Source organism: Varanus komodoensis, unplaced genomic scaffold (assembly GCF_004798865.1).
Source record: "Varanus komodoensis strain SLA01 unplaced genomic scaffold, ASM479886v1 scaffold21, whole genome shotgun sequence".
NCBI lineage: Eukaryota > Metazoa > Chordata > Lepidosauria > Squamata > Varanidae > Varanus > Varanus komodoensis.
Genome location: NW_025335589.1, coordinates 6135912 through 6163214, shown reverse-complemented (window position 1 = coordinate 6163214; position 27303 = coordinate 6135912). Strand labels below are relative to the sequence as shown.

At 41.2% G+C, this 27303-nt stretch overlaps 2 protein-coding genes across 8 annotated transcripts in view; one reads left to right on the top strand and one right to left on the bottom strand.

The window, feature by feature from the left end:
- ZNF827 (zinc finger protein 827) overlaps positions 1-12469 on the top strand; it is a 135760-nt gene extending 123291 nt beyond the window's left edge. For 2 of the 4 annotated variants that reach the window (XM_044430998.1, XM_044430997.1), the window contains exons 11-14: positions 72-238; positions 3239-3427; positions 3526-3703; positions 8397-12469. In XM_044430998.1, coding sequence (XP_044286933.1) covers positions 72-238; positions 3239-3427; positions 3526-3703; positions 8397-9204 — 1342 coding nt within the window. In that variant the 3' untranslated portion in view covers positions 9205-12469. Of the gene's footprint in view, positions 1-71; positions 239-3238; positions 3428-3525; positions 3713-8396 lie in introns of all 4 variants that reach the window. The other 2 variants (XR_006414826.1, XM_044430999.1) reach the window with 2 other exon arrangements.
- MMAA (metabolism of cobalamin associated A) overlaps positions 3345-27303 on the bottom strand; it is a 37731-nt gene continuing 13772 nt past the window's right edge. The window contains exons 8-12 of one of the 4 annotated variants that reach the window (XR_006414827.1): positions 19378-19433; positions 18127-18191; positions 16595-16679; positions 16407-16498; positions 3345-3553 (exon numbers count right to left, since the gene is read on the bottom strand). The gene's annotated coding sequence lies outside the window, so the exon portion shown is untranslated. Of the gene's footprint in view, positions 3554-13014; positions 13096-16406; positions 16499-16594; positions 16680-18126; positions 18192-19377; positions 19434-27303 lie in introns of those variants that run through there. The other 3 variants (XR_006414829.1, XR_006414828.1, XR_006414830.1) reach the window with 3 other exon arrangements.

Sequence of the window (27303 nt, the reverse complement as noted above, 5' to 3'; positions counted from 1 at the left end):
ATGTTTGTCTGTTCCAGAGAGGTTCCATAAGTGCACACTTCTTAATTTTTCTAACTCTCTCCTGCTTTCAGTTGTCATGTGTGTGGATTTGAAACCGAGATGAATGTCCAGTTTGTCAGTCATATGTCGCTTCATGTGGATAAAGAACAGTGGATGTTTTCTATTTGCTGCACAGCCTGTGATTTTGTAACCATGGAAGAGTCAGAGATGAAGGCTCATGTCGCCGCCAAGCATGCAGGTGATAACCGCTCTCTGGGTTTGGGGTTGTCTCCTGCTGCCACCTCTCTCACACTTCCCAAGTTCTCCACTGAAATGTTGGCTGATGCTGCCCCAGTTGGACCACCATCATAGCAAAATTCTCCTGGCACTATACTCACACGCAAGTTTAGGGGCATATTGGTTTCAAAATTCTTAACCTGTCATGTGTTAAAATGGTAGTGTTTATTTTTCGTCCAGTCCCCTTTTTGTTTAGTGTGAGTCTTGATTAACTGAGGCTGCCGCTGTGTGAAAAGTTTCTGAATGTCAGTTGCTTTCATTAGGTAAGAGAATGCAAGAGCCCACTGAACACCCCTTCACACTCCCTACATGTGACTCATTTGCAAATGCTTCAGATACTGTCATGTACAAATCCTCCTGGATAGCTTTTGCAAGGAGGAGCAGCCATGACCCTATATCTCTGTGTAGGAATAACTGAAGGAGCTTTGCACTTTCTTATGAACAGAAATAGTGATGAGGTATGCGCTCCCTCTTAGCACGCCAAACCAGTGCTGGCTTCTTTTCTCCCCAACTATTTGGAATGCTCAGAAAAGAAGTACTGGAAATTGGCAGAGTATGAGGACCTTTTAAAGTCTATGTTACAAGCAAAAGTCAAGAGGATTGCCCTTTCCTCTTGACTTAACCTGTGGAAGAATGCAGGAGCACTGCTTGCCTGAAACAGAGGCCCTTATGGAGAACTCTTGCCTCCAAAATAACATGAAATTCCACAGTCCAGATGGAAACAGTACAGGGACTTATAAAATATGTTGGGCAATCTTAGTCATGTTTTTAGGAAACCCATAGAAATTACTGGGACTTACCTTAGTAACTAAATTAAGCTCCCTTGGTCCAGTGGCTCTGCCTTCATGACTATGGGTGCATCCAACTTTAGAAAGTAATTTGTAATGCATTTTTCCAAGTGGCGCATAGATTGCAATTTGCAATCTTTCAGGTATCTTCCACTTTCAAGTGAAAACAGCATCTGGAAGGATTTTGTCTTGGGGGGGGGGGGGCAGTCATTTTGGTTAGGATGTGTAATGGAAATTGCCAGCATGCTATTCCACTTGCCTTTGTTCTTCCCTTAAGGACAAAATGATATCATTGGCCCAGTTCTGACACTTAAGTTGCATAGGTGCAGATGACTGAAAAGAAAATTTCATTGGATCCCTACAGTGCATGCACATTATGCTTCACTAGAGTGCCTACGAAAAGGGTTTGCAAAAGATGTTACACTGGGCTTTCCTTTGTAAAAAAAAAGGGGGGGAGTTATTTATTAAGTGTGATTAACAAGAATGGAAGGGGATAGCTTGTCAGATAGCACTTACTAAGTTTCTGGGGCTAGGAAGATGCAGAAAAAGAACATCTGAGGGTTTGGGATCACATAATCATTGAAGGACCTAGAAACCGCATCCCATTGGTATGTTTAAATAAAAAGCTGTTCAGCTAGTGCTCAAAACTGTAAACCAGTGCAAGTGGTTGCATTGCTTTCAAGAAATGTTGTCCTGCAAATTAAATTGTCTGGAACTGTACAGCTGAGTACTGTTTATTTTGGCCTAGCCCCTACCTAGAGAACCATCTTGTTACCTGCTTGGCACAGATCACTCTAAGCCAGAGGCTACTGTGGGGGCTAGTCACATAATGGCTGCCATGCTGGGGTCTGGCTAGTCAAAGGTGGGGTAAAGATGTACAGAGGAGAGAGTGAGCAAAGGTAGTGGCTGGGAAGGAGAGGAAAGTAGGTGTAGGAAGGGGAGGGGGTAGAAGGGAGAGAGAGGCAGCGGTAGGGTCAGGAAAGAGAGAAAAGCAAGGAAAGGGGCTATAGGGAGAAAGTGAGGTTGGGTATGGGGCTGAGTATGGGGTGATGGAGATACCAAAGGGGGAAAGGTTTGTGTGAGTGGAAGATTGGACAGGGACAGAAAGCAACTGTTTGCTTTTTCCGCCTGCCCAGCAACAGCTGATCAAAAGCAGGTTCAGGAACAGGAAGAAAACCATGATACCATAACACTTTGAAGGGTTGTAGTAATTTCTTTTTTTTTCCCTTCCTTCTTTTTTTTTAAGTGAACAGTGAAAAGAATGAAGGGATTTGTGGGCATCCTTTGCAGGCAGCACGGGAACGTCTGCCCTAAGCAGCCTAGACACAGTATCGTATTAGCAGGCCCATCACCACCATCATTGTTACATTTCTAGTCCACATTCTTCTTTCAAGGAGCCCAAGGCTGCTTTGATGGTGCTTTTCCTCTCCATTTTATCCTCAAAATATGCCAGAAAGATTGTAGTAGAGCAGGTGTGGGCATCTTACAGGGGTCAGGGGACCAGTAGCTCCCCACCCACCCACTTTGCTCTTGTACCACCAAATCTGCTGCTGAAATTCAGCAGCACAGAAAGGGCAAAACCCCACCAATTTTTCATTAAAAACAATATGCATAGATAGTACAAGCCTTGTTTTAAAGCAAAATTGTGCCCCCTGGAGGCTTCTGGGAATATTTTTTTTCCTTCGAACAAAACATGCTTCTTGTTTTAAAGTGAAATAGATGGGGGTTTGTTGTCAGCAAATTTGGCAGTAGGAGCTGCACAACTGGCTGGAGTGCAGGTGGACAGGTTTTGCCCATCCCTGCTGTGGAGCCAATAACTCAAGGAAGAAAAAAAAATTATACAGAGAAGCCCTTGGAAGCATAATGACGCATGTTAAGAATTCTAGATCTTGGGTAACAGAGAGCTTGCAGAAAAGAATAGGGCCCCTGTCCAGCTTTAGTCAAGGACAAGTAGTTGTATTGCTATTTGAAACTCTGTAAGTGAATGTACATCCAGCCAAATCAGGTGGGCTGGATGAAAACTGTAGTGTGGATGAAAATGAGAGAATGCAAATGTGTGAGGATAGCTGCTTTTATGCATGGATCTTCCCAGCATTGAGGCATGAATTTATTATAATCCTGGTACTAAATAAGTCATCTAATGTTTAGGGATGGTTGCTTTGTCTTCTCCATAGGTGAAGAGAGGAAGACACCCAGTGACTCAAACAGCCCTTCTTCTTCTTCCCTGTCAGCACTTAGTGATTCTGCCAACAGCAAAGAAGAGGCAGAGATCAGCCCCAAACTCAAGGGTTCAAACCTCCTAGTTATTTCCGTAGTGCCTGGTAGTCAGACCTTCTTAAACACAGAAGAAAAGTCAGAGAAAGGTAAAAAGTTGGTGGAATGGATGCAAAGATGTTCCCTTCCCTACCTCAAGGCTGTGGTGTTTGACTTAAGTAATAGTGTCTGTGATTTCCTCTTGCAGGTTTTGAATGCGTTTTCTGTAACTTTGTCTGCAAAACAAAAAATATGTTTGAGCGCCATTTGCAAATCCACCTGATTACACGGATGTTTGAATGTGATGTGTGCCACAAGTTCATGAAGACTCCTGAGCAATTACTGGAGCATAAGAAATGCCACACTGTCCCCACTGGTGGGCTCAAGTAAGGAAAGCAAGTACACAAACTTTTACTGTGTTAAGTACCTCAAAGAGACCGAAACAGAGAAATGTTTGAATGGGAACCATTTCTGTTTAGGTAGCCAGAGCCCTGCAGTTTCACTCTGCTGATGATTTTTAACTGTCACAAATCAGCAAAACAGATCAGTCTCCCGAGCAAGATACTGGACTGAACAAGCATAACACTGTTGAACAATACTAAAGATACAATCTAATGCAAACTTAGAAAGAGATGCCAACAACTCCCAGCATGCTCCTGCCAGCTGATCTATTTTTTGTTGAAATTTGCTTAGGATTGCACCCTGAATGACACAAATATTAGGGTATTTTTACTTGCGATGGCATGCAACTTTTTCGGTACCTTGTCAGCTAAAGCAGCTCTTTATAATCAGGTTTGTCCATAATATATATAAATTCTTAACAAAAATAGGAATGACAAGCGTGACTAGTAAAATTAATAGTAAACATTTATTACCTAATCCAGAGGAATCTAGAAAGCTGCATTACTTTGACTGATGGGAGCAGCCTATGGTTTGGGGTAGAACTTTTTCATATCGCTTGTTACCAAATTAACTGGAGTTACCAGGGATTGAACTCCATGATCACTCAGTGTATACATAAAATTCCTGCAAAGCTAAGGCACTGCACTCACTGGGTTACATGTAATGATCTCCCTCAAAATGAATGGGGTTGGGGAACATCAGCATCAGCATCAGATACCTTCCTCCATACATCAATATTAGGAGAACATTGAAATGAAGTAGAAATGTGCAGTTGATTTCTCTTTAGTTAGAGCTCAGGACTGAATATTTGCAGCAGTTGCTACTACAGCTGAGCTGCCAAAATTGTATAGGGGTCATTAAACTTCTAACCCCATGCATGTGAGAAGTAGGTCTCACCATATTCCATAGGACTTATTCATGGATAAAGGAACACAGGATTGTATCTTCAGTTTAACGCACATTATCAGTGCAACTGAGACGGGAGATGTTTTCTAGGCTGTAACTCCCTGTGATACATACCAATTCGTAATTTACTTGATGCTTTCATCTAAAATACATAAATGTGTATCTTGTCAATAATTCTTGACTCCCCATGCCATGTTCTTGAATTTGTAATTCAGTACCAAGAATGTGTGTCACTTAACACAAGCAAAGACAAATGTATGCCCAAGTCACAACAGAATTTCAGTTTAAGTTAATTCAGTCTCATTGGCCACTTCAGGTAATTAGATTCAAATTACAATACCATGCACTCTTCTCTGAGAGTAAACCCAACTGAACATAGTGATACTTAGTGAGTAAATATGCATGCATGTTAGTTGACTCCAAATGCTTGTGTTAAACTGGCTTTTAGATTTTGTTGTCAATCCATTAAAATGGGATACAACCTGGTTTACTTTAAGCTGAAGTGCCATTGTTTTTCATGGCAGAGAATTAACCATATGTTTAACTCTTCCATTGCACAATACTGTACTTTAGAATATGAATATGAATTCTGCTCATAGTTACTTGGCCTAAACAACGGGCGGGGGGGGGGGGGGGGAGAGAACCCCTGGCTCTGCCCTGCAGCCTCTATAGCTACTGCTTTTAGAAATGCCATAATATGGCTGAAACTGGAGGAAGTTGGGGTGGGTGGGATTTGCAGATCCATTGCCTGGGTTCACACATCGTGATGACCCACACTCAAGGCTCAGTATGGACAACTGGGTAACAAGACAAACTTCAGCAGCAACCCATACTCATCCTTGAATGTAAGCTATGTTGTGTGAACTTACTCCATAAGGAACTTTCAGCCATTCTCCTCATAATTTGATCACTGTGGCTAATAACTACCTCAGTCACTCAGCGATGAGATACCAAAATGGTTAGGTTACATTGTAAGGAACTTCAGCCTAGAAGGCAGAAGTTAACATTTGATACACATGTAATCCAAGATATACTAATTATTATAGGAGTCTGGAAATGAGACATTTTAGGACTTAATTGTTCCCTTTTAGAGGATAGCCTTTCAGTACAAAGCAAGCCAGGCTGTATATAACTTGGAAAGTTAGGCTGTGGAATTGCCATTACAGTTTCAGGCTTGTAATTGGGAGGAAAATAGTATTTCCAAGAGTGACCAAAAATATAGATCTATACTTTTTAAAATGGAAGTTCTGTTTACTCATGTGTGATATACAGGATAGACAGACAGGGTTTCTATGTGAGACCTTTATTATGTGCTTGCAATCCATCACTCATGACAGTTTATGGGTGCTTTACATGATGTCATCCTCTTCCAGGGCCTCTCCTATGCTTTCCAAGCATTTCTGCAACTTCTTTTAAAGCAAGAAAAGTGTAGCATTATCTGGAAATGGTAAAACGAGCTGCAATGTGAAGCGGGTTTATTTTTGTAATTCTACTATATTCCATTAGTTTGCTTGTGTAATGAAACATTCAGAAAACACAGAAAATCCATTGGGGTGGGTGGGGAAATGGGGAAGATTTTAATGCTACAAAGAAACCAGAAACATAAGCTTCTGCTTTAAAAAATCAGTTAAAAGGCTGATGTACTGAAGCCTTAATTCATAAACATATCAAAATCGTCAAAACACCAAAATGGGTATTTCTTCATGAGCTAAAAACACATAACATTATAACTGTTAAAACCAGAAATGGCAAACTTATATAGCTTTTCCTCGAAACAGGTGATATGAAAATATCCCCATCAGTTTAGAAAACATTTCATATCACCTAGTCAGCTGAAACGTCATTGTATTTTACCAGCTGAACTTTGTTTCCGTTTTATACACTGAACAAGCAAGACAGTCTCCAATAAGGCAACTTTCTCTTTTATAGGACATATTCTAAATTTACAGAGCTATTCCTATTAGAACCAATGCAAGTGGGAGTTTTTTTCTTTTCTTTTTCCATGCTGGGAGATTTTTTTTCTTTTTCCATGCTCTTTTTCCTATTGGTTGTTCCTATTTCAAAATGTTTCCTTACTATTGGTTTAATAAGTACATCAATTCCAGGGCTGGCATTCACTCTTTCTGTCAGGAGAAGGAGGGAGCTTTGGTTCTGGGGTATCCAAGGCTGCCTCCACTCCACTCTAGCTTGCCCTTCCCCCTTACTCTCTGTCACTCCTATGAAGGGGCTGCCCACAGTGAATCACCTTCTCCATCTGTAGAGAGGAAGATCTGACAAAGGAAAGGAGCATCCGTGACATCCAGTGGCCTCTTAGGCCCTTCCCTGGGAGCTTAGGTTTGCTCCTTTGAAGATGTATTTTTAGCACTATATCAAACATACTTTCTGTAGGATGAGTAGTACATTTTCACATGCAAGCACTCATCTTGACAGTCTCCATAGCCAACCCACCTGCAGGAGGATCCAAAAATATAGGCAGCTCTGTTGATTCATGTCAACAAACTAGTTTTAGCAGTATTATCTCCACCGGCTGGGTCTTGCTTGTCTGTTCAAGCTCAAGATACTCCCAAATATATTGCTTTATATCACTGAATTATTAGGGGCAGGCACAGGCCAGATACTAACTTCTGCCAAAAAGAAAAAGTGAAACATCCCTTTGAGCCCTGCTACAGTACCACTGTACAAGACTGCAATCTGGTCATCATTCTTTCTTCTCCACAAACATAACACTTTCTTCATTAAAGTCTTGCTTTTCTGTGAAGGCTGAACTAAGATCAAATAGTGGGCTTCTCTATTGAGAGTGGAGTACCAAGAACAACTTCTCTCATTATTTATTTATTTATTAAATGTTTGGATTGTCTTTCCAGTTTAAAGACTGCTATAGATTGCCTTACTGAAATAAGCAACAGAGCAAGAACATGTAGATTGCTCGAGAAGATTGACCTATAGATTGCTCAAGTGTCAGACAGCGATAAGAATGCCTTACTGAAATTAGCAGCAGGGCAAGAACAAGAGCCACAGGTCTCCCCACATGATCAGTGGCATCATGAGGGGATGGCTGTGTCCTACACGTGAACAGATACAGCTCAGATCAGCACAGTGATCTGGATTCATCCTTTTATGTTTGACACCTCTGCCTTGATCAGGGAGCCTGTCTACCAGCCAACTAGCAGCTGTGTGCTGCCGCTTCAGCATATACTGTTTACAGGCAACAAAATTTTTCATAAAAGTGGCCAGTAGGAGTTCCTATTGGGTTCTCCTGAGCATGACTCCTTCCTCAGAGCATGGAATTATGGGTAAGGTGGCTTCAGAGAACTAGTCACCTGCTGCTGCTGTTTTGCTGCAACAGCTGCTGTTAAAGCCTTAAGCTTTAACCATTATGTGCTACTGTGGGATGGTAATGCAACCTGCTCTCGGGCTGCCTAACTTACAATGCCCCATTCTAAGGAAGGAGTATCACACTTTCTTAGTATGACATTGAGAGGAGAAATCACCACAGAAATCATGGTTCATCTCCACTGTTATGGCAACTTCTTAAAAAGTGAGAAATGCAGGCAGGGGAGAAAACCAAGAGACAGCAGAGGGCACTTCAAGCAAAACTATTTCAAGTGTTGGCTTTACTGGGAGGGAATATGTTTGGGTTCTGCTTCAGGCAACAAAATGTCAGTAGTTCCATACTGAATTAAGCACACTGTATTCTAATAGAATGGGAAAGGATGTTTGGCAGAATAATTAGCTAGACCCATGTGTCAACATTTGCTTGCTTTTTTGCAGGTGCCCATTCTGCATTTATTCCACAAATCGTCCAGCTGCAATGGAATGCCATTTGAAGACTCATTATAAAATGGAGTACAAGTGCCGGATCTGTCAAGCAGTGAAAGCCAATCAGCTGGAGCTGGAAATGCACATCCGGGAACATCGCCTTGGCAACCATTACAAGTGCGACCAGTGTGGCTACCTTTCAAAGACGGCCAACAAGCTGATAGAGCATGTGCGTGTACACACTGGAGAACGCCCTTTTCACTGTGACCAGTGCAGCTACAGCTGCAAACGCAAAGACAATCTCAACCTGCACAAGAAGCTCAAGCATGCTCCACGGCAGACGTTCAGCTGCGAAGAGTGCCTCTTCAAGACCACCCACCCTTTTGTCTTTAGCCGCCATGTGAAGAAGCACCAAAATGGGGACTACTCTGAAGAGGAGAAAAAGGGCCAGGGGGCAGGCGCCAAGGAGACCAGTCCTCTACTGAACACCCACAGTCCCCGAAGCCTCTTGTCCCCTCTCTCAGTGATGTCTGCTTCCCAGGCTTTGCAGACGGTGGCTCTGTCAGCTGCGCATAGTGGCGGGACGGGGCCAAACCTGGCACTTAAGGCCTTGGCCATAAATGGCACTTCCTTGTGCTTTGACAAGTATCGAAACTCTGAGTTTGCCCACCTCATTCCCTTAACCATGTTTTTCCCCAAGAACCAGTTTGAGATCACATTCCATGCACCCAGACCACAGACTGTATGCCTGGGTGACACGTCGCCGAAGCACTCCTTCCTTGCCTATCTTGGACTAACAGAAAGGGCAGAAACTGTCTGAAGGCAGCCATATTCTGTACCAAAAATACTTTCCCCATTATCCCAACACAACAGATACCCAGCAGGTATATGCATTGCTGCAAACCATACACCCAAAGGTATGGCTGGCTGAACATTTGTACTATAGATCATTAGTAGTAAGGTTTAGGAAAAAAATGGCTCTGTGTGTCTCCTCCTTAATGCATCGACATGGAAGGCTGCTTTATGAAAACTTGAGAGAGGTGACCTCCTGCATACTTCTACCTTCAGAAGCATGTTCCCAGTACTCTTATCTAAGAAACTATTTTGTCTTGTTTAAGCTGAACAAGAGCGTCCTTAATGGCAATCAGCACTTGCTAAGATTACATATTGATGCATTTTACTTTGAGTTTGTTGGAAAGAGAGTCAGTGTGCCATGACATTGCTTTTGCACATCTTTTGTACTGGCTGCTTTAATATGAACACATGAAGCTGCCTTAGGCTGTGGCAGGCCCTTGGTCCCTTGGCCCCAGTATTCTCTTCTCTGACTGGCAGTGGTTCTCCAGGGTCTCGGGCAAGGGTTTTTTCTCAGCACCTGCTCCTGAGATCCTTTCACTGGAGACACTGGGGATTGAGCTGGGACATTGCTACAAGCAGAGCATGCACTCTATCACTGAGCGAAGGCCCTATCCCTTGAAATAGCTATTGTGGTTTTCCATGCTCTCCACCTTGCCTGCTTCTGTTTATGCTACAGTTACTAGAATGGAAGAACAGCTGTGTTCAGTTCAAGAAGCATTGGCGCCTCAGTTAGTACAGGTTACTGTTTGCTAAAGTAGAGTCACTAGTCTGGTCTTGGATCCAAGAATTTGAGGATTGCAGCAGTTCTAGAGGAGAAGATATTACTCTCAGTTATGCAAAGTGAGCTGTTTCACTTGTTATATTTTTCCTAGATAGAGATAATCTCTGAACAGGCAAAGGCATCAACTGTTTAGTGTTGGACATTTAACATGGGTGGTTTTTCTCTGTGTACACAGATTGGATATTGACATCACCAATTTGCTGCTCAGTGGATGTCTTCCTGTTTCAGACCCCAACACACACAAAAAGCACTCCTCCTACCTTTGTAATGCTATTGTAAACACGTGTATTTCAAGACAGAATTTATCTCTGTGAAGGAAAAAAGTAATGGATGAAGCAGTCCTGAACATGCAACAGGAGAGAGAACATGGATCTATAAACAGCAAGTGCATTTCATACATAGAGAAGGTCGGACTTGTCTGTTAATACTCATGTAACATGGAGCCACTCCTTCCAATCCTTTTTGTACTTGAGTGCAGATACTGAACAGAAAAGTACATACCCCAGGCACCAGTTTTTAATGGGACACATAAATTGTGCTTGAACTGCTGCTTTTCTTGGTAAAATAACTAGAGGCAGAAACCCAGTAATTTCCCTATCTTGTTTTTTGCCTGGTTTGCCAAGCAGAGAGGCAATTTAAAGTCACATGCACATTCAAAACTGATGCAAGGCCAATACAAAAATATCATACCAAGCAGCCCTCATAACAGGACATCAAGCATACAAATTTTCAGTCTGTCTTATTGCAATGGTGACACTGGTTTGCAAAGACAAGAGCGTACATAGTACAGTGATTAAGGCTGCAATTCTACATCCACTTACATGGGAGTGTCTCACTGGATTCAGTGAACCTTACTTCTGAGTAGATGTGTATAGAATTGCACTTTAAAGCCAGGAAAGGGGATTTTAAAAAGGAAGGGTTTGGTAAATTCTGGGTAAAAGTGCTCAGACTAAATAAAGGCAGGTTTTGCACAGTGCTTGAGTCTTGCACTAGTATGTTTCTCACTCGCAAAAATAAGAAAAGGTGTAGAAGATGAAAATGTTTCTTTTGTTGCCTGAAGAAATATCAGATTGTATATTTGAAAAGTTAGTGTCAAGTCCTTTTAAACAGGAGGAGAAAAAGGTGCTGTTTAATCACGCAATTCTCTTTTTTATGCCCAGCTATTCAGCTATATTGACAATTTTGTGTCTCTAGAAACAATACCCTTCATGTTATTTGTATTCCTTTATATCATTTTGTTATTGCCTACTTAAATATACTCTTCTAGGAAGTTAACTTTATATTTTCTTAAAGCTCTTACTTTGTGGTCATTAAAATGACATAAATATTGCACTTTATTGCAGTAAGAAGCAAATGTTGCATTCCTAATAGATGATCTAAGCCAATTGTTAACTTTTCCCAAGATTTAATTACTTTCTTGCCCATGCACTGATGTTTATTGTGTATCATTATCATGTCCAGTTTCCTCCACTAAACACACATAAGGGAAAAATCCATTTCTGTGTAAGAGCTCAAAGACCAGAAATAGCTTACAGTGGAGGACAAGAAGAAAGAAAACTTAAATATTAACATTATATAAAGTAAAATACTACAGTCAAAGTAATGAGAGTCTACTCCATACTTTAACTAATAAGTTGCTTTACCTGGCTAAGCTATTATGGTAAGTCACTACTGTAGTTGTTCCTAACACAGACATCTTGGAGCTCTGCTCATTGCACTAAATTCTGTGAAAATTTTTTCTTTGGGACTCATCATATGAGCTGCTCCTCTGGCAAAAAAAAAATGAGTAAGACAAGGTCAGTACAGTGACATTCCACCCAAAGTTATGATAGCACAGCAATAGCTAGTAATAGTCACCATCATTCTGGATGTAATCCTATGGACATGAGCATAGGCCCCACAACTTCGATGCTCATGGTCATCCAATACAAAGCAAGAAAAATGGCTGTGGTACTTTTCATCTCACTGCTTCATCTGCTAGCAACATAGACTTGGAAGGGAAAGAAGCCTGAAGTGCCTGATCCTGCCTAATCTTGGAAGCTAAGCAGAGTCAGACCTGGTTAGAATCTGGATGGGAGACTTGAGCCCTGCAGTGAGCAAGCTGTTGGACCCAATGGCCTTCTAGGTCTCTTTCAACAGTATGACTCTTATGATTCTGTGAGACTAGAGTGGCTTTAGGATTGTTCATTTCAGTCTCCTTCCCTCCCAACTCCACATAATAACCCCTCTTAACCCCACTCTGATGTTGCTTTACCAACCTCGGAAAACAGCCAGAGTAGTTCTTTCCACAACAGCTGTGAGGCATCAGGGTTTGTGGGGGAGCTCCAATTTCCATCTCTGAGATTGGAATGCTGCCTCCAACCTCAAAATTAAGAATCCAAACTATCCTATGACCCCTCAAACAATGTCTACAGGCCATAGGACCATTTTCTAAGTTTCCTGTTTTGCATGATAAAACAAGCCACTATGTCTTAGTCAAGCCACAGTGGGCTATGGTACAGGCAGGTAGCCATTTTGAATAGTCAAACTATTGCTTGGCTTGTTATGTCAACCTGGTGAAAGTGGGTTGTTAGCATGACCAACAAACCACTGACAACCCTAAAACACCCATGGGCTTCCTTAATCATGTGAACCCAGTCAGCATGTGGCATAACCTAACTCCACAAAGTTTACAGCCTGGCACAGAAAGGCGTGAAAAACAGGCTTTGATGGATGGACAATGCCTCAGCTACACAGGGAAGTATCTTAAGGGTGTATCAGCTGTGGCAGAGCCTGCTCTCTCAGTATGACTGTATGAGTAAGAGATGCCGAGTAATCTGCTTCAATGGAATAGGTGCTACTCTGCAGAACAAGGTAGACCTGATCCACTTTCATTATCTGAAGTGCTGCTGTAGCAATATTGACACGCGCGCGTGCGTGCGCGCGTACACACACACACACAGAGTGTAATTCCCCATCAGTTTAAGCTATTTATGTTTTAGGGTGGATGGGAGGTTTACCCATTTCTGATGCACTCTTGAACCATTTACTTAGCTGCACTCTTGCCTCTGAATTGAACGGGCTCCATTATGTCATCTGCAAGGAATTTGAAGGGAAGATGTAATTCTAAAGAATTTACTCACTAGGAGATAACTAGTAATTCAGAATGTAAAACTGAATTCTTCTACAGCAAGAATTATAAAACTTTTATTTCTACAAGTAGTTGCTGCAGTTAATTAAATCTATTCAAGGTGTTTCTAGTTGACTCTCTAAACAATCAATGACCTTATTAAAAATAATAAAAGAAAATACTAAGAAGTTTGTCATCAGGTAAGCCACACATGCATAGGAATGTTAAAAACATATTTTCTGTAAACCAAATGGTGCAATATATATAGGAATTTCAAGGAATGAGAGTATTATGATGCTATAAGCAACTTAATGCCTTGGGTTTAACCATTTTCCTTTTGTATTTGTCTATCATAGTAATGCTTAATGTAATTGGGCAGCTTTATTTAGCACTTTGAACACTGAATTATTTCTGGAAAGTTAGTTATACATGATTTCTGAGAGAGAGAAATGCATCTGGAAGTGTTTTTATTTTTTTAAGGAAAAATACAGTATTTATCAAAGCCCTTGCATACACAATTGGTTTGCTGTTTGAAGCTGAAAATAGGAATGCTCCCTATAGATATCCTTTGCTTGTAAGAAAACATTTAACATGTCTACCAACATGCTCACCTTGTATCTGCTTTTTTCACACTATGCATTCTTCAAGATAGGCTTGTTTCTTGTTTTTCATCCAGTAATTTGGTTACATTCTCAGCACTTTTCTTGATTCCCCTGTCCTTTTTAACTTGTTGTATCATACTCAAATATCACACTGTCAAGGTTTGTGTACATTAATGGAAATTTGTATTGTATAAAGCTTTTTTGCATTATAAGGCTGTACAGGGTCATTTTGACAGTAACTGGTATATTTCTTTGCATCTTACGTTGCATTGCCAATTTCTAGTGTATCCAGTTTGGAAGTATATATACTCTAATTAAAACAAAGTTGGCTATACTCTGGCACCATTTTTGTCTCTCTTTCCCCATCCTTTTGTTATTATGCAGGAACTTGATTGGCATAATTGGCACTCTAGCTAGAAGAACTAGGGAAACTGAAATAAAAGGTAGTGTTGTCCTGATAAATTCTTGCTGAGCACTCCCTCAGTGGCGAAAGCCAGCAGGGGCTCTCATGGGGCCTCACTTTTCTTTGGCAGCAGTGGCCGTTTTCTTAGCATGTTTGGTTGCTTTCCTAGCCACATGGACATAAGACAAGCAGCCCAGTCTGCGAAAGGAAAGCTCAGTTGGGCATCCCCATGCAGCCAAGGCCTAATTGGTGACACTGCAGTCCTGGCAGCTGGGCAATCTCACTCCTTCCAGCTCTTGGAATTGGTGGCCTGCAGGTCCCTTTTGCATAGTCTGACATTCAGCCGATCTGCCCTATGCTTGGGGGGGGGTCTGCTTTGTGAAGGCCTGGCAGTGTGCACAGGTCTCCATGATATGTCCCTCACCGAGGCAGACAAGTTGGAGGGAATGCCTGTCCACAGGAGGGAATCTTCTATCACAGCTCATGCATTTTCTAAATGGGGCCATCAAAGCCGGCATGGTAGCTGGGGAAGGTGAAGAGAAATGGTCTGATAAGAGACATTTCAAGGATAGAAAGAAAGCAAATAGAAACATAATTTTGTGAATTTTTTAAGTAAAAGAGCGAAAAGGAGGCAGTTGTGAAGGAGGAATGCATATGGTAAGGAAATGGAGAAGATAATAAGAGAGAGAAGATTATTTGAGAGAAAAAATGCAGAAGATACTTAAGGCTGAGGAGAGAAATACTTCCCAATCTAGTCACAAAGGCAGTTGAAAAGGAACCAAGGGAAGGGGTGGGAGCCCCTCCCATGTAACCCAGGAACAGAAGAGGGGGCTCCCACCCAATCAAATGCATAGCTGTAGTAGTTCCCTGACAGTTGGCTCTGCACAGGTGCTGCCCCCACAGGTGTGATGCACAGACTGAAGAAGAACAGGGAATCCTGAAGGGGTGAGATACTCATCCCTGCTAATCTGAAGGGCCCTGTGAGGCCCCAGCCACCAACCACAAAATAACTTGAACCAACCACAAAATAACTTTCTGCATTTTGACTTGTCTGAAAGGAATAAATATAATTCAGACTTTAGATACATGTGGTTACAAATAAATATCAATCCCTTATCAAGACTCTGAACCTAAAACATGCCTGTAAATAATAAAAGCCCTTGTCCATGCATATAAGGGCTAGGATGAGTCACTGATAGCAGCTTTTTCTGGCAAATCTTCAGGAGTGGGGAAGGTAGGGAAAAAAAACTCTCCCTAGAGTTCAGAGGGTGGCTTTTTTATTGGCAGTTTTTCTCTGTTTAGTCATCATTATTATCAGTAGTATAATTCTACTGTAAGCAAAACTAGGCTGCCATTTCATGCTAGCCCACATTTGCAAAGCACTTTGCTACCAGACTGTCAAGTGTAGTCAAGTTGCCATTTAGAGGGCACACTTTGCATTATTTAGAGCAAATGAAAAAAGAAAAAGAAATGTCACTTTTTTGAAAGAAATAATGCCCATGCTACCTGAAAGTATGGCAAGCCAGAGATAAAGGTTTTGTGAAGATGTGGGTGGAGAATGCCTCTAAAACTTTTGACCTTTCTGCTGCGAAGGAGGGGAGCCATGCACATTATAAATACTACTACAACATGCTTCTCGCATCTGTTAGTTAGCATACCTGCTGTTGACAGACAATATCCTGTACTCTTAGTGACTGTACCCTTTAGATATAAATGAAGCCTTACATTTCCCAACATTCTGCAGCTGGGAATTGTAGGACTCTTTTCCATCTAAACATGCATAGGAATGGACCTTTAATTGTTATTGCTGGGAATAAACTGGTTAATTATCAACTACTTTTCATAAAACAGGTGTAGCTAATGTTAATAAAACATTGGAGAACCAGTGTGGTACTTGTTAAGAGCACAGGACTGTGACTCAGGCGATATGGGTTCTAGTCCGCACGTGGCTATAGAGTCAACTGGGTAACTAGGTCAGTCACAGATTCTCAGCCCAACCTACCTTACAGGGCTGTTGTTGTGAGGATAAGATTGAGAGCAGGGGAAGAAGACTCACGTAAACTGCTTAGACTTCAGTGTAAGAAAAAAGTGGGGTATAAATCAAATAAATAAAAACTATAGGGAACGTACTAGTAGTTAAAGTACTTGTAATTTAAGTAATGTTCATCACTGCAAGGCACTAAAGGAGTAAGAACTATTGCTAATCTACATGAATACATTGCACAAAGAGGGTCTATTCTATGAATCATAGCCTGCAAAGACTTGTACTTACTAGAGAATGAGTACTCGCAGTCACAGGCCACCCAGTTAGACTATCCTGGCTGGAACAAGAGTTAGCCCTTGTTTCCTCTCTAGCTTGGCTTCCTGTGATAAAGGGAAAACCAAAAATAAAATCAAAAGTCAAGAGATACTGCTCAGGTAAAATGCAAAAAAACCCTCCAAGTAATTTGCAGTGCTCACCATTTAAAGGAGCATGTCTTATCCTCTGCTGAATTACACTGGAAGGTGCTACTGGTGATGCAATAATGACTGCATTGTGTTTAATCTATATTTTAAGAAAGGCAAGAAACAGATTGTAATGCAATTATAAAGATGAAATGCCACAGAAAGCATCAGTTTAAGTAACATATCAGGTTCTACCCTGGATCTACTACCTGCTGTTAGTTTTTTGCTTACTTGGACTTAATTATAGTATAAACTTCACTAAAGCTAGATAGATAACCAGTAACAAATGCAGTAACTAGTTATCTTCCAGTTATTAAATTTCCAGATGAGAAGTTCCAGGGCTCAGGCTTGGCTGGAAGTCACAAATTCTCTTCCATAAGCTCTGCTGCTGCACTCCTGGAGCTGAGTGATAGGCTGGGATGAGTGAAATTCACTCTGCACATGCTCTGGAGTACTCTACAGCATCCCATGTTTTGTTCTGGCTTGACAGAACTTCTGCAAACCTCACCTTCTAAAATGAATCAACAACTAAACAGCTGCAGTTGTAATAATATGACTATTGAACAAAAATACATCCCATTGTTTCCATGTTCTGCTTTCTCCTCACATGGAGAAAGAATTCTGGCAGAAATATCCTCTCTGTTGTCACAAGAATCTGGTTCTTTGACAGGGTTCAGACAACATAACAGACCATCCTGCAGCGGTAACCACTGTAGCTTGCTGCTATGTGTAAACCTGCCCTTTGTGTTAGTTTTGTACATCACATAACTTAAGGCACTCATCTAAATTCCAGTATCTGCAGAAACAGGAATAAACACACCTTGCATTTATTTCTTCACTAAATATGCAAAATTGTTGTACCTTTTAACTCTTGTTTTCATCAGGGTCACAATCAGCTAACCATTTATTTCAAGGTAATCCTGCTAGCATCTGCAGGATTATTCTAGAATACATGGTTGGAATATTGTAGGCTTAAAAACATGTTATTTTTGCTTTTAATTTTTACACAGCTTTCACTAACATCACTGTGTCAGAATCCGTGAGCTTCCAGAGTTCACAGTTCTCTGTTGGAAGCCAACCAGTGATAGGGAGAGAAGGATAATTGCTATATTTGCCTCATGCTAGTCCTTGCAGTGTTACAGATCTTCATTTGACATTTGAAATGTTCTGCTGTAAATCTAAGATCGACATATAGACCCAATAAATCAGGTTGAAACACTGCAGCATACATATAATCCAGCTTCCTCTTCTTGGGAAAAAGGGTCTATCTGGAGGAAGTAGCAGTGATTGGAAGGAAAAGAGGCTTAACTCAATCCTCACATTTCATCGCATTTCTTGAAACTGTCCCATGTTGAATTCCAGCTACGTGTCAACCTTCTTCTGCAGAAAATATGCAGGGAGCTTCACAGGGTGGGGTGGGTGGGGAATTGCCAAGCAAGGAAGCTGCAGGTGGTTTGTTTTTATGCACTTTGCCAATAACAAGTACTTGATCCTTAAGTCACACATGTGCACACACCAGTCTCTAACTCTACACATTGTCCACGTACTTTATATGAATGGACTTGAAATTTCTTTGTACCACTTGAAGCGTCTAACAAACTACGGTGAAAACCTTGGGGGAACAACAAGAAAAAGAAGTATTTTGTTTTACTAGGAATTACACTCCTAAATTCAGTTCTTTTACAAGCCACCACGAGGCATGACACAACTGATTATCATTAATAAGTGAAACATGCCTTCGATTAAATAAAAAGCAACCATGTCTGACTTAATATATGTGATGTAGTACTCTTAATTCTCTTCCCTAGACACCTGCTTTTGACTATTCTGGGGTGTTTCATTCCTTGACAATAGGCTCTGCGAAGGCACAAAGCCCATATGTATGGTGCACAGAGATCACGAAGAAGGAAGTAGCTGAGATGCCAGGCTGGCGGGAACATGGGACCTGGGCTATCTGCTCAGCTAGTCATTCAAGAGTTGTAACAACAATGATAAAAATAACTCATTCCCACTTGGAAAGCTGGCAACATCGAGCTGCGTGTCCGATGCAGCATTAATGTTCTGTGTTTTGTTTGGTTTAACTTTATGGAGGGATGTGGAATATCACTGCCCATTTAACAAACAGGTAGCACTTTTTAATAGGTTCATGCATGCAACTTTACTGCCTTACACAATAGGCATAAATCATTCATGGAAACCATCCAAGTCCTGATATGGCTATAAATACAATAAAAATCATACTTAAATTGAATGAATGGAGGGGGGCACTGAAGACCCAGTTTGTCTAGGGCTGGCTTGCTGCTCTTTTCCCATCTGTGTGAAATGAACAACAATCACAAGTGCAAGACCCCATTCCAAAAGGTAATGCCTTGTGAAAATACTCTTAACATGCAGTCGTGGATTATGTAGTAGATGTATAGAGACCTGGCTTCAAATCTGTTTAGTCATGAATTTCACTAGATAACATCATTAGGTAAGTAACATTATCTTAGTCCAAGAATAAAATGGATTACCTGAGTAAGCCACATATAAATGTGCAGGCACAGCTAGCTATATGAGGTGGAATCAGTGTCTGGCTTGTTTTGGCATGAGCACTGCTCTAAGGTACCACCTAGAATTTGCCTACAGCTTATACCAAGGCAGTCTCACAGCTGCTACCAGCTTTGTATGCTGTTAAGCCATAGTCCTTCACATTTCTGTTATGTTCCCATCTGTTGACAAGTCACAGCCACCTCATTTGCTACAGTACAGTATGAATTACATTTGTTTCTTTTTACCATGATCAGTTGCCACAGTACCTTTAACACTGTCATAATGTCCAGGTAGATGGTCAAGCTGGTTTACCAAAAACACCCTAAAGAAGATAAAACATAATTTAGATGATCCTGGAAGGAAGGGGAACAAGTTAATTCTGCAAGAAGATTATGCATTATACTGAGAGACTTACAGTTATTCTTACAGCAGGGGTGGCCAAACAGAGGCTCATGAGGTGCATTCAGGTTTTGAGATTATTTTAGGTCTCGCTGCCTGCAGGTGCCCACTTGCTGCTTGCCCTCTGCCACTGCCACTGCCACCACCCACAGGTGCCCACTGTAGCTCTCAAACATATGTGACTCTTCCACTGAGCAAGTCTGGCCACCCATGCCTTAGAGTTAATGTTAATGAGCGGAGAAAAAGGAGACCACACTTATAAATGTGAGTGGGGCCCTCCTGCAGACGGAGCAAGTTCTCCCATGCCTGAACCCAAGTAAAAGAAAAATTACTACTGGGGCTAAGCTGGAAGCCAGCGATTCCTGACTGTTATCTGGTATCTGAAGCGAAAACATTAGGCAGGATACATTAGATAATGTGTGCCGACTGCAGGGTTAGCAGATCAACATTTCAAACATAAGGAATACCCAGATCAAGTGAAAGTACTGAAAAGGGCCAGAACAACAGAGAAAGCATTCATATAAATAATTCACCCTTCCCACAAATTATGCCCCATTAATGTTTTTTAAAACCTATACAGTTAATGGACAGTACAAAAGCACTGTTAATAATAGATTTTCTGCTTGGAGTGCTACAGACTTGTTCAACAATATCTATCTGGCTGTGTGTAACATTAATAGAGGGTTTCTGAAGGGTGGGGCAAGAGGTCCATACAGCTCACTGCAGTTTTACTTTGTGTAACAGGGTGGCAGGTGTCATCACAGCTCCACAACTGCAGAAACTCATTTATCTTCTTTGTATCCTGAGAACTTGCAGAACCAGTTTCTAGAGAAGCGCAGGGCCTTCTGAGAGCCAAAGGTTCTCCCTCCCCATTTCTGTCTCCTAACACAAGGAGGCTCCAAGTCAGCAAATTAAAACACAAAAACCAGTCTGACTATATTGCTGTGCTACCTTCCTTACAAAGGTATATCATGCTATTCCGTTCTGAAAATAAGAGGAACATTTAAATATGTTCTATAGGAGTGTTACATGCTAGCCTTACTTGATGACAATTATTCATGTTCCTTTAAGATCCTATTTGGATTACTGAAATGTGCTGAATTTGGGATGGTCCTTGAAGACTATTTGAAAATGGCACTAGGTTTGAAATATAGTAACTGCATTACATGACTGGCTGGGGCATAGCAAATGGTTCATTACATCAGATAGCAACACTGGCAGTGTTTCCAGGCCCTATTCAAAGTCCTGGTATTGGCCCACAAAGCTCTAAACAGCAGAGGAACATAGGAGGAGTCATATCTAGCTTAGTACTGCTGCACTGACCAGGAACAATTTTCTAGGGTTGCAGGCAAGGTTCTTTCTTAGTCCTAGCTGGCGAAGCAGAGTATTGAATCTGGGACGCTCTATGTGCAAAGCATGCACTTTGCTACTGAGGAAAGGCTGAAGAGCCAGGAAATTCAGGTACTGCCTCATTGCACATTTAACTTGCCCATGTCTGAATATCCTGGCATGGAGGCCTTTCCCTGTCCCGGTGCTGCCAAAGATGAGGAACATAAACACAGTCATCTTCCCCGCACAAACACGATCGTGGCCATCTTCCCCACTAGAACGCACTCTGACCTGTGGTCACGATGCGGGGAAGATGGCCGTGATCATGTTCGTGCAGGGAAGATGGCCATGATCATGTTCGTGCAGGGAAGATGGCTGCGATCATGTTCCTGCGAACACAAACACGACCATCTTTCCCCACATGAACACGATCGTGGCCATCTTCCCTGCTTGAACACTCTCTGACACATGGTTGTGGTGTGGGGAAGATGGCTGTGATCATGTTCATCACCCTTCAAACAGAAGCAAAATTTTGCAAACTTTGTGTTTGCAAACCAAATTGTTCATGAACAGAAGTGTTCATGAACCAAGGTATTACTGTAAATCCCAGGGAACAGCCACATGTTACTCTTACTGCATAATATTTATTCTGCCTTCTGATTTATTTTAATTTCTTCAGACACAGTAGTGGTGTTATGAATGTGGGGAGAAGATATTTATCCATTTTGTCACAAAGCCATGTGCATCCACAGCTCCAACCAAATCCTTATCCTTATCACTCATGGCTGAATGGGACAGGGTTACAATATAGTTCCCTTACATTTTTTACATTAAAAAACAAAGATATTTGGAAAACTATAACCTGTGCATTATATCCAGACAACCACTCACCTAGTTCAACTTTTAAAACTTGTGCAATCATTAAAAAGTGCAATACATAATCATTCCTGAATTGTTTGTCATTGTTATCCCCTATGCCCTGATTATATGTTAATGACATATACATGTTCTTTCACAAATTTGACAGGGAGAATCATAAGAAATGAATAATTACAACTCTGAAATTGTCAAGTTTACCCTCTAGCATCTTTGTAATCACCATTCATCCATCGTTACCCCTTAACATTTGAAATGCAAATTTTTCTGTGGAAAAAAAACCTGAAAAATGTTCTGCCTGATATCAATGGAGGTATGGGAGGTGTCACTGAGATGTAAAGAAATAAACTTCTCTTCACAGACTGCAGTCCTCCCACAAATGCTCCCATTGTGCCTATAAAAATTAAAGAAAATTAGAAAGCAAAGGTACATACCAAATACTGTGTAACATGATGTTTGGCCCTCAAGTGGTAAGAGTTGGATGCACCAACAAACTAGTATTGCTTTTTAATAAAGCACCAAGTTTCATCAGCCAGCTCGTCCAGAATTCCAACAGCTTAACATAGAATGGAGGTAGTGCCTTTACATTATTATTACTGGTAAGTCACTGGGAGTTGGAAATCTTTACTGATCTCCTCAAATCAACCAGTAAACTAATAGCAGATTCTACCAAATGGTTTTTAAAATACTAACAGCAGCAAGGTGTTAATTGCATAGAGCAGAATATTATGCAGATCTACTCTGAACAAAGTCACATTATTCCTATTTATTATTAAGACTGTCTTCCCATTGGACAAGGAAGAGAGTGTCACCCCCATCTCACATTGTGAAAAGCACTGGAAAGAACTGTGTCCAGTTGCCCTGCTAAAGTGCACTACAAGGAAAAGAGCCTTTAGAATATGGCCACTAACTGCCCTTTTCATTAGATTAAGGCAGAGATAAATAATTCGTGTGCCTTCCACATCTTCTGGTTTACAACTCACATAAGTTAGTATAGCTTATCAATGATGAGGAATGATAGGTATGGCCAGCAAAACATCTGGAACTATGAAAGTAAACAGAGAAGGAAAACTACAATAGCACTTCATTTGACTCTGAATATAAACAACGAAAATTAGCTTGATACTTATATTGAAATATGCTGACCAATGGGCAAGCATCTTCATCTATTGTTCCTCTGTTACCCCACTAGGAAAAAGCACAGGAGGAAGACTGTAACACCTTTATAAACCAAAGTAACTCTAGGGGATTCTTACCACATAGTAAAGTTTTCCTTTACCCTTTTCTAGAGTGGAAATCATTAATTAGTCTTTTATCCGACATTCCTCAGCAGTATCAACAGAAAGTTCTTGTTCTTGTTTTTTGCAAAGGAAATGAGAACTTTTAGATATCTTACATTTCCACTCCACCACCCATTACACTTCCAGAGAAGGAGTGCTACAATGGAGTTTGCATTTTCCAGCTATTAAATCATATGTAGTAAAATACTAAATCATATAAAATATTAAATGTTGAGACTTGTAGTCAAGCCAACTGGAGAGCATTGGGTTGAGGAAAGGTGTGTTTAAAGCATGGAAGTTGGTCTGACTCTGTGCCAAGTTGAAAACTTAGGTTAAAAGGTTCTTCAGCTCTTTCCAAAATCCTAATATTTCAACTATAGCCTCAATTTGCAGCTTTCCCTATTGTGCAAATGGAAACAAAACTATCTACATCTTGACAAAATGATTGCATTAAGGTCATTTTAAGAAGCAGCCTTCAGCAGGCTTATTCCAAGATAAATGTTTATGGTTGCAAGTCTTTTAACTACCAGCTATTCTCTACCCATTTATGAAACCAGGCATACCTGATACTTTCCTGTTTCCACCATAATGAAGAGGATTGACTGAACTAGCTGTAGCAAGCCAAAGCAAAAAAGAAAAAAGAATGAAAGAAGGAAGGAAAGTAGAAGAGAAAAAACATCTATATCTAAAAGTACATACCATATTTTTCCATCTATAAGATGTCCCCATGTATAGGACATCCTGCACTTTTCCTACCGATCTCCAGCGAGCAAGTTGCTCCTGCATGGGCCTCGCCCTCCCCCTGCGTGTGCACATGATCGTGCCAGTCTCCCCCCGCCAGCGCGCCCCCAGTTCTCCTCTTGACCCCCCATGTATAAGACACACCTCCATTTTTAGGTAAATGTTTTTAAGAAAAAGTAGTGTCTTATACACAGAAAAATACAGTATATGTTACTCCAGTGAAGCTGGTGTCCTAAGAGATTCTGTGGTGTTCTTTGACTTTCAGCAAGAACACAGCACAAATGAACTTAAACTTCAAGGGCAAGCCAATGTATGTTGAAACAGCAGAAAATTCCTACAAGATTCCTACAACTCCCAGCATGCCCCAGCCACGATGCTAAGGGATGCTGGGAGTACTAAGATAAACGTGCATTAGTCAGAATAAACATGCATAAAATCGCACCCTTACTTAAGTATAAAACACAACTGAGGCCTAGAGCCTCTAACTAATCAGACATTATTAACAATATCAACATCAAGAGGCTTCTTCACACACAACTCAGATAAAGAGATTAACCTTCCTGCAACTGTTTAACTCTTCACTCACCACAGTACTGCTGCTTGCACTTTAATACAGCAGAGCACTTCCAGCCCACAGAGACAGGTCAAGTTGAAACAGGACTATCTTCCCATGATATACGACCAAAAAAAGGTTCAATAAACTAATATGAACCTCCAGAAAAAAGCTTGATGCTTCCAGAAAGTTCTGTGAATGTTAAAAACTTTTATTTTACCATCAGCAAAAATGGATTCACTAGTATCTATCACCTTAGTACTTTACTAATGTAACTTAATTTTTTACCCTTTATTTTCAAGTTTGTATGACATATAAGCCCTCATTAGTTCTCCAATAGAATACGTATTTAATGAATGTGAAATCATTGTGTGGTTATTTACTACTCTGCTAATTAACCAATGTTCTCTGCATGAATTTTGAATAGTTAAAACCCTAAAATGTCATAGAAATGGTAAAAATATAAAATACAATGCAAATGTTTAAAAGGATAAAATACAAATCAATACAATGCCCTTTATAATCAACACTACCTTAGCAAATCAAGCGTTTTCATACAGTGAAATCACCCACTCTCCCGCACTACAAATTGCATCTAGTCCAAGATTCCAAGGACTGTATGTTCAGCAGAGAGGAAAACAAAAAGCAAAAACGTGCAGAAGAGGAGTTGGCAAGGTCACGCTCTAGACCGCCCTCTCAGTTTATTGGCTTTAGTTCCGAGCCCAGTCATGTGTTTTGCTTTGTTTTTCGCACTGTTTGTTAATTACACTAAAAAGAGTGGCTCGTTTATCCAGCCTTGTGCAAGAAATTTCTTTACCTTTAAATTTTCCAAAAGACTGCCTCTATCACTGCCGGCCTAAGACAATTGGCTGCCTGACCCAAGTCAAAATACCTCCAGTTCTAGCCTACACTTTGGAAAGTCTTGCTGAAGAGCCTATATAGGCGTGATAATAAGCTGAGGGGAATGCAGTACGATTTCCTTCTGGGTAGGCATGCACATACTCGGCTACCAGACCTCTATTTCTGCCTGCATCTATCTGGTACTGCCTAACATAGCTAGCTTCAGAGCTTGCCCAAACTCATGCAAGAAAATGCTTACTTGGGAGGATGAGGCTTGTGTACTCGAGTAGGAGAAAGGGCAGTGACATGGCAACATGAGAATGCATCCGGTCCCTTGTTTCCATATAGGTTGGAAGCAAGGGCGCCAGAATAGGTTGTGGAACCGTCGACATTTTCTTGGGCGCGCTGCTTCCAGGCTTTGCCTGCGAGACGTTTGATCTCTTCAAAAGCTTCAGGCGAAAGTGGGCTGAAGGGCAAAGGTATCCTGGGAGCCAAGAACAGATAGCTGGCCATGAGGCAAAACAAAAGGCAAACAAACAGTAATTTTACATCACTTTCAGCGATTGTTTCCTTGCCGATGTCCACAGCTTAGCTTGCCGCTGACCCGACCTCCAACGAGGCAGAAAACAGAAAGGCCTTGCTCTTGCTCATACGTGTTGCTGAGCAACGAGACATGAAACCGGAAGCATTGTGAACGGGACAAGCAGCAAAGCAAAAACGGCGAAAGAGCCCAAGGGCGCAACCTCTGGAAGTTTAAACGGAAAAAATGCTTACACTTCCTAGCAAACACTGGAGCCTGCCTGGATTTGGAGACCAATTTTCTGCCTAAGCATTCACTGATTTGGGACTTTACGATATAACGTATCATTTGTAAGGGATTCAGTGAATATAGGCTTACACTGGCACCCTCTACAAATGTACTTGGGAGCAAGTTCCCACATGTTCAATGGGATTGCAGTTTTAATCTATGCATACAATGGGCATACTTTTTAACAACCACTTCATAGCACCTCTCCATTCCTAAATAATCTGAAGTCACTAGCACCCCTGGTTCCATACAAACTGTTTCCTGTTCAACTGGGATTCCCCACTTAGGCTGCTAACCACGTGCAGCCTCTACTGGAACCTGCCAGTTTGTGGGTAACTCAGTACACTGGCTTCAGTTGCTCAGGTTCCAGTTTGAACATCACTTTGGAGGGCATAAGCAACTGGTTTCCAAACAGAGTACTATGATTCATCCTCCCCAACTGGGCTTAATGCCTAGGGCAGAAGCACTGAACTACTTTCAGCCTGAGGTTGGAATTCACTTTTGGAAAAGCTCTCAGCCACCTTGTACCAGTGGTGGTGGGACTGAAGGCAAAATTGGCAGGGTCAAAATTCCAAAACAAGAACAACCTACCCTATTTTAGTTGAATGTACTTACTATTGGTAATTAAGCTTTACCAGAGCCATTCCAATCTTCTAAAAGGGGGGGCACATAAAGGCTGGGGGAAAGATTAGTAAGTGAGGAAAAGGTATGTAACAATCTGTAGAACCCAAAAGGCTGTATTTAGTTCTGTATCACTGGCCCAAAATAATTCTCTGCCCTGGGCATGGCAAGGCCCTACCAGAAGGAACAATCTCACAATGTATGCAGCTGAGAAACATAGGCAGTTACTTAACAGAAACACAGAGTCTCAAAACAGATCTTGCAACAAGCCCAACACCAACTATATCCTCATCTCAGCTTTGGCAAAACCATTACAAGGCCCAATAACATCAGCTACAACATCAAGGTACAGTGAGGAAGCTAATTTTGGTTTGATGAAAAGGATGTATTGTTATTGCTATTTATTGTCCAATATGGTATATGCTGTTACCTGCCAACAGTCTTCTGCTTTCAGTTTTCAATAAAATAATAAATGGACACAAATCTCACATAAGAGAGGGCAACATCAGTAGAAATTTTCAGGTCTTCTTGAACTGAACTCTATCTGGACACTCTCTTGTTGACTTGAAGTGGCCATTCTCCAGGGGCTTTCCAAATAGAGATGAATTGGAAATAGCAGAAGTTTGATTCTATCCAAGTCAGTCTAAACAGAGACAATGGCTTCCTGTTTCACTATAGAAATTCATTTATTCAGCCATACGGAGATCACTGTGTTATCACAAATTTCTACTGTTACAAATACTCT